Raw genomic sequence first — 8,246 nt, 5'->3', positions numbered from 1 at the left:
TTACTGACTTCTGGGTCAGAGTGTAGGCTAACTGCCCCCTAACGCCCTTGCAGCTCTGACTCAACCCATTCCCCTTCTCTCCTGAATGGTTATTCTTTCTCGAATTTGAAGTCATTCTTCTCTGAAACTATCCCTCTGGCCTGCACTTCCAAAAGTCATCATCATCTTTTGATGTGTCTGTGTATAAGACTGTCTCCATCTCCCCAGCTGCTGAGATGCCTTCTTCGCAGCTTTGTTTTGTTTATCATAGTAACTACCCTTCTTTAATCCCTCTGAAGGATTGCTTAGCTGGAATTTGCCTGTCTTCCTCCTCCAGAGCCTTTGATGTGATGCTCATAAGTATTTGCTGACAGCCAGACAGAAAAGGTGGAGCCCAGATCCCAGGCCCTGAGGCCCAGAGAGTAATGAATGAAGCCCGCATTTATTTGTATTTCTAATTGGCAAGCCCATTTCCAGATCAGCTGCATGTCACTGCAAGCTGAAGGCAAGGGCAGAAGACAACCCTCCTTTTTTTCCCAGGGCCCCTGTTTCCATTGAGGCAAGAGCTTGCCTTGACTTCACCAGGCTTGGAAGAAGCTGCCATCTGGAGCAAGCTCTCCCTTCTGCTATTAGAACATTGCTCCCCTCGTTTGCCACTCAGACTGTGTGCATTGCACAACTTTGAAGACACCATTCACATAGTCTGTGGTGTAAATGGAACCCTCTGGGTTGTACAAATCACTTTGTTTCATCAAGATTTTTGATATAGCCATAGTCCCCTCTCTTCTAGAAGTCCATTCTGTAAAACAGGTATAAGTAGAACTGCTCTCTTTGAGGTTGAGATGTGGGTTTAGAGTTTTGCCCACTTGGTTTTCCTATTGCCCTCTGCAAATAGCTGCTCAGATTCTTCCTGGTATCTCTAGAATTCCTCAGAACTTTGGAGCCTTTGGACTTGACCATGAATGTCATTCTAACCATCCAGAGTTCCATAATCTTCTCCTTTGACTAAGTCTCAGATACATTCCTAGCACCACGCTAGGCACTGAAGAGTTGAAGACAGGAGTGGGAGGCATGGCCCCTGGCCTCCAAGGGTTCATAAAATGGTTGGAGAGGTCAGCAGAAAATGGGATGAGAAAATGAGCTTAGCAAGATAAGATCTGAAAGCAGAAATTCTTACTCAGAGAAAAAGGACTGGAGCAAGGAGGAAAGACTTCCTGAAGAGGCTCACAGTGGAATGGAGCATTGAGGGGTGGTAAAGATTTGCAGAGACAGAGGCGGAAAGTAGGACAGGGTGAGCAAAGGCACAGAAGGGAGAGATACTAGGGTATGGATCAAGAGAGACAGCACAGAATGGAGCATGGATGAGTCAGATCTCAGTGTTCACATGAAGAATAAGGCAGGAAAAGAAGCTTGCGCAAGGAAGCAGATGAGCACAGAAAGAAGGGAATCATGTCTTTTCTCGATAAGTCCACTTCTTTCTATCTCATTTACTACTCATGACAATTTCACGTGGTATCATAAACCCCATTTTACAGAATTAATTACTACACACTCTTGGACATTAACAGATTTTTTTTCAAGGTTTCATTGTTATTATCAAGTAGAATTGAGATTTAAACTGAAATTGACTTGACTCCAAAGCTTGTGTTTCCCCTATAACATGGGCCTTTATGAAAAAATTATAGGACTAAAATGAATTTATAAAAGACAGGTTAGAATTTGTGTATTTTGACAGTAGACAGAAAGGAATTTCTGGTTGGGAAAAATATCCTTGAATATTTACGTCTTGCAAGGTCCTTGGAGCATCCTCTAGTCCAACCTACCATCTTTAAATATGGAGAACGTCAGTCCCAAAGAGAGCGAGGGGATTATTTAATGTAAATGATAGAACAGGACTCCACTCTGGTCTCTGAACCCTCAGGCCATTGCTCTTTTCAAAGCCTCAGGAAGAAACCACTCTAGCATGTTTTTCCTTTCCAGTGAATACCAGCTCCTTAGCACAGCAGATTTCTTATGGCATCAAGAGTCTGACATTTTGAACAATACTGAATTTATCTCTCGTTCTCCAGAGACTACGGAGTTAGGCAGCAAGAAGGAGCTCAAGTCCATGCCCTTCATCACCTACCTCTCAGGTCTGCTGACAGCCCAGATGCTGTCAGATGACCAGCTCATCTCAGGTGTGGAGATCCGCTGTGAGGAGAAGGGCCGCTGTCCATCCACCTGCCACCTTTGCCGCCGACCAGGCAAGGAGCAGCTGAGTCCCACGCCAGTGCTGCTGGAAATCAACCGTGTGATACCACTCTATACCCTCATTCAAGACAATGGCACCAAGGAGGTGAGCCCCCCAACATAGCCACTGAGTGAGATCTAAGTACCAGCCTTCCTACTTCCCACCCACGGACCCTTTATCCATCAGGATTGTTATCGTTGTCATTGTCATCTTCATCGTGATGACTAGCATTTGTTGATGCTTTACCATGTTTTAAGTACACAGGTAGCTTGGTAGCACTAGCTGCTATAATCGACAAACCTTCAAATCTCAGCAGCTTAATACAGTAGAAGTTATTTCTTGTTTGTGCAGAGTCCTGGATGGATATTCTGAATGATGAAAGGCGTTGCTCTGAGAAGTAGTTCAGGGACCCAGCCTATTTTATCTTGTGCTCCATCAACCTAATGCTTCCCAGTTAATGTGGAAAAACAAAGAAAATGGAGGGTTGCATGTGAGAATGGGCCACGGCTGAAAGTGGCAAGCATCATTTCAGCTCCTAGTCCATTGGCTAGAACTCAGCCGTTGAGCGTAGCTGTCTGCAATGAGATAGGGAAACACATCCTATCTGTGTTCCTGGGAAAAGATATGGGCATGGTGAAAACCTAGCAGGATCTCTGTCTGCATCAGTACTTTACTTAGATTATCCTTTTAATCTACCCTTCAGAGCTGTGATTTCCTTACAAATATTGGGTTGATTCATAGAAACTGCTGACATTTATTGGTAAAAATGGCAAGTTCATATGGTTCCTTTTAATGTCATACCTACTTTACAAATGAGGAAACCTCAAAGAAGTTTAGTGATTTGCTGAAAGTTGGTCTGCTCCAGAGATGACACACTTAATCATGAAATTATCTCTCTCGTTTTCCCTCTTTTTGTGTCTCTCACTTTGAATGACAGCATGTCAGAGCTTGAGGGGACCACATGCATGATTTAGTTCACTGGTTTGCAAACTTGTGTTATGGCACACTTTTTCCAAATGCAATCTTTAGGAACTCCAACCCATAAAACCAGGAATAGTGATGCCACTCCTTCAGTGAGGAAGAGGAGGTTGGATAAGACATCTCTACTTGGTCCCCACTGTTCCCTCTGCAGAATCTCTGAGACAGCCCTGGACTTTCAAAGGAGATGATCTGGTAGACCACTGACCAGGTCCAGTAGGATGCTTTGGGTTATGTGCCCCTCCCTTAACATCCTGTTGCACTGAGTAAATCCCAGAGGATGGTGAGTGGTTAGATAGGGTTTCATAGAGAACAGAGAGGGGATGGGGGTACGAAAGTGGGGAGAGTATCAAGTAGATGACCTCAGGCAGAAAAGAACATGGTCTGCGTACAAAGACAGAAAGAAAATTCCCCATGACTAAGACCAAGAGATAGAAGGAGGGCAGAGATGGCCAGAGGGGTCAGAAGGAGCCTGATCATTTAGAATATTGTAAGCTAGGTCATAGTGTTTGGACTCTATCTGGAGGACAATGGGATGCTGAAGATAATATGATTAGCAGGAGGCTGATAGGATTAGATTTGTGTGGCAGAAGAAGCCCTCTGAAAACAATCCAATGACCATCAATGGGAGAGCAGTTACGATGTAGAATGTGCATACAACGGGACACTGTGCACTAGCCAAGATGAGTGAACTATAGTGACACTTAATATGAGATGGGCGAACGTAATGTTAACTGAAAAAAGTAAGTTTCAAAGATATGTTTTAAACAGCATGATAACCTTTCCACACTTTTAAGTTGAAATAGGCACACACATACACACACACTTAATACTCTACCTTTTAGGAATAAATACGGATGCGGTCAACCATTTAAACATGGAATCAAGGAAATAATGATCATAAGATACAGGACGACGGCAGTTTTGAGTCAGCGGAGGCAGGGTGTTGGCATGAGGGAGCATTTGTTACACTTAAGTAGTCAAGTTTGGGTGATGAATTTGTGGGAGTTTATTAAAGTAGTAAAACTAGCTAACTAACACTAACTGCATGAATACATAAAGCCTAAATAACCATGCGTGGTATAGCAATGAGCTCGAGTTATGAACCAAGCATCACGAGTAATCCAATTCTGTGCATCAGAGGTCCCCAAATAACAACAGCTGAAAAGCCAAACGTGCGTGTATCTCCACGCCTCTGGTTTCAGAGCGAGAGCCCATAGTGGAAACGTAAGAGCGGCAGCAGGGAAACCCGTGGGAGCTTCCAGGGCCTGCCAAGGTGGGTCTGACCAGTGGTGTGTCACAGGGACGAAAAACATAGCAGCTTGGTAGCCGTGTGGGGCTGAGCTCTCCCTGCATGGCTACCAAGGGGAAAGGGACTGTTAATATTCCCACTTACCGCTCTGTGAACTTGCCCCTAACTACTGCCCTTCCAGGCTATACTCTTCTCATCATAACAGCTATAACGTGGCACAGTTCTAGCTAAGTCCTGAGACTTCTGTGACGTGTTCTTGGCACATGGGTGGTGGCCGAGGAGCGGTGGTCCCTGTCCTCTTTGCTTAGGCATCAGATCACCCCATGTCTGAATTCTGTGCCAGCTTGGCCAGCTTGCCTCAGAAGCAACACGATATTTAATCATTTAGAACCCACCGAGGCCTTCCTGAGGCCCATTCAGGTTAGTTATCAGAGAAGCCTGGGGGTATGAAAGTGGCCACTGGATGTCACTGTTCTCCTCACGAGAAATCTGGAGCTCTTGAAGCACTAGTCATTGAGTCATTATTAATTCAGAAAGGATTTTTTAGGCCTTCACTAGGCCAAGTACTGTGTCACACCTTGAGGAGTGAAGATTGTGACAAGTAGACATGATCTTTATCTACATGGAGTATACAGACTTGTAGAGAAGACAGATATTAATGAAATAATCATACAAATAAGTAAAAGCAGACTGTGCTAAGTAACAAGAGAAGTCTAGGATAGTGGGTTCAAAGCGTGTAACAGGAGGCCTTGTGGGGCCAGGGAAGGCTTCCCTGAGGCAGTGACATCGAAACAGTCTTTAGGGACCAGGTATGGGGGCTGGGTTTGGGCGACAGGACTAAGAGGGATCATGAACACCTGCCGGGTCGAAGGCCCAGCTCCTGCAAAGGCCTGAAGAGTGAGCAAACAGGGCCCATTTCCCAGAGGAACGGAGTGAGAACCAGTGTGACAGGGGACTAGACTGAGGGGAAGCGCCATGGGCAGCGCTGAGGAGAGGTGGCAGGGCCTGGCCAGGCAGAGCTGTGAAGAATGTGGTGGCGAGGAGATTAGTCCCCGGTGGCAAGGAGGTTGGTCCCTGGTGGCGAGGGGGTTAGTGCCTGGTGGTGAGGAGCCGTGGAGGACTTAAGGCAGGCAGGAACAGGTGCTGTCTCCTCAGCTCCAAGCTCTGCTCCTCTTAGTCACTCCTGCACAGAGACATGAGAGCTGGTTGACCAGAGCTGGCTTCCCCCAAGTCTCCAGTGTCTTCTTCCCCAGCCTCAAACCCCAAGACAGGCCTATTTAAAGTTTCATGGCAGCCTAGGGGCTGCGGTGTGTCAGGCATTTCCAAGGGAGCCAGGCTGAGGTAGGAGTGAGTAGGATCGGCCCCTGCAGATCTGGACGTGATCCTGGAGGAGGGGACATGGCTGCTGCGTGAGGCTGGTATGATGAGAAAGTAGCCACGCTCATGGTTTCCATGACTTGTTTTTGTACGTCTTCTCCCAGGGCTTCTCCATCTCTCTGCCTTTCTCTGCAGCTGGAGGCAGAGGCCATATGCATAAAACACAAAAAAAGGCCTGGACTCTGACACTGAGGCAGAGCAAAGCTTAAGCAACTCTTTTTTCTTCCTGGGACATTCTTTTCCTACCTAGGGGGAAAAAAAATGGGTAGGAGAAGTGAGTTTCTTTCTGAGCTCCCTATAAGAGACTTTGTCTAAGTGGAATCAAGTAGTGTAGATTCTGTGCTCTACCCAGGTTGGGCCAGAATCTTGTCTCAATCCCCAGTTCACTGCGCGATCCTGAATGACCTCTCCAAACCTCAGCTGCCACATCTGTAAAATGTGGTTTCCTGATCCTTTCTTCATGGGGATCACATGAGATAATGAATGCATCGCGCCTGGCTCATAGCATGTAATGGGCAAACCTTTTCTATGATAATGATAAAAAAAAAAAAATGTTTGTTTAAACTGGCCTCTTTTTCTATGCTTTCTTTGGTACCTTCTCTTCCAGGTGGTACCTGATAACTTTGCAGATGTCCAAAGTGCTAAGGACATGATGTTTAAAGTCGGATCTGTATTTTGTGTGGGAGAAGTCATTGGTTATGTTACACATGGAGAGATTTTAGGAGCAATTCCTCACTTTATAAACATTTCTGGAGCTCATACTCTGTAAGTAAGGGATAGCATAGTTAAACACGCGTACAAGGATTTCTTCTCCTATAGATTTTCTTTGTGAGAACTCCCGACTCCTTGAGGTTTTTTGGGGGTTCTTAATTCCCGAGTCCCTTCTTATGGCACAGTTAGGAGTATCAGAGATGGAGTATGACTTGGTTGAGGTTTGTGGGGCCGTTCTGGCCTCTGGTTTTGTATCAGGGCCAGGGGGTGCCCTGATAGCTTCTGGGACCATCAGACACTAGCTCTTTTGGTAGTTGGTGTCTCCTTGGGTCCATTTCTGTGAATGCTTGGGAAAGAATGAAGCCTCCCGCCCCATCTGGAAAGGAACCCTTCATTACACTTCCTGCTGTGGTTTTGAACAAGCAAAGCAGAAAAAAAGTCTTTATGATGGAGAGTTTGATTAATATGTAAATCTCCTCCCTCTACCTGTTAAATGACCCATACCATAGCCCGAAGCCACAGAGCATGACTAAGCATACCTAGTGCTTAATGTACAAGATTTTGTGTGGCTATTAATTTAGGCTTTGGGTGAAGAAGAGGAGGCTCCAAGTGGGAGAGACAGAACAGTGTCACGGCGAAGAGCCAGACAGAGCTGGGTTTGAATCCCATCTGTGCTATTGACTGCCTGGGTGACCTGACTTTTAGTTATTTGTAAAGTAGGCATTATAGATAGTATCTATCCCTATCTATTTGGGGGTTAGGTGTTTCTTTGGAAGAACTAGAGAACTGGGACACCTGGAATCCGAGCTCGGTTTCACCCTTGATTGTTATAAGACATGGGACATGAGCGCTTCTCCTATTTTGGTCTCTGTTCCTTTATCCATGTGGTGAGAAGGACAGGTTAACTTTGCCCACAGTCCCCTCTAGTGGTATGACAAGGTCAGATCTAACTTCTCCTCTAAAAATAAGGGAAATATTTTGAGGTGGAAGAACCAGGCTGGGACCAGCAATTTATTTTTCATTCAGAGATAGTACCAGTTTTGCTCCTGAAATTAATATTGGGAAGAGAAAGATAGACATGTCTTGTACTCTATCCTAAAGTCACAGCATTTGTGAGTAGCGCTGACTATTAAAATTACATCCTGTTTATTTTACAGATCAACCTCTTTATTTCACAAACAGTAAAGCAGATACCCAGAGACGAAGAATGACTTGCTATATAGGTCACACAGCCACATCTGAATTCGAAGTAGTCAGGCATGGCTTCTGCCCTCACAAATGTCTGTCTTCTTCCTGAGACTCAGTTTTCTCATCTATGAAATGGGCGGCACTAAATTTCTCCACAGAGCTGTCATGTAGGAAAATTAGGAGCCCGTTCGTTTTATTGTTTTGAAAACTGTAAAATACTGTATAGATCCCGATAATTCTTTTCTAGTGCTCAGGTCTCCTGACTTTTGATAATGTGAGTTGTTTTTTTTGTTTTTTTTTTTTCCTTTTTATCCCGTCCCAGGAAGAGCCGTGTATAATTTTGGTCTTGTTGTGGTCGTCTGACTTTCCAGCAGATCCTCCCTCTGTGCCAGAAAGACTTGTTTTCTCTATTTACACTTATTGGCTCAAACTGAGAAGACAATTCCAAATGACTGCTCTTTGAAAAGAAATGACCAGCCAAGTCTGTGCTCCTCCCCCACTGTTATTACCACGACCATCATCACAACCACC

The 8,246-nt window shown here is 45.1% G+C and overlaps 1 protein-coding gene across 1 annotated transcript in view; it reads left to right on the top strand.

Moving 5' to 3' along the window:
• Nucleotides 1-8,246, top strand: part of ASTN2 (astrotactin 2) — an 843,256-nt gene that overhangs the window by 656,298 nt on the left and 178,712 nt on the right. Inside the window, exon 17 of the mRNA XM_023531046.1 lies at nt 2,049-2,314. Coding sequence (XP_023386814.1) covers nt 2,049-2,314 — 266 coding nt within the window. The remainder of the gene's footprint in view (nt 1-2,048; nt 2,315-8,246) is intronic.

This window comes from Pteropus vampyrus, unplaced genomic scaffold (genome assembly GCF_000151845.1).
Source record: "Pteropus vampyrus isolate Shadow unplaced genomic scaffold, Pvam_2.0 Scaffold61, whole genome shotgun sequence".
NCBI lineage: Eukaryota > Metazoa > Chordata > Mammalia > Chiroptera > Pteropodidae > Pteropus > Pteropus vampyrus.
The sequence above is the reverse complement of the archived record's forward strand: the minus strand, read 5'-3'. Positions and strand labels throughout refer to the sequence as shown.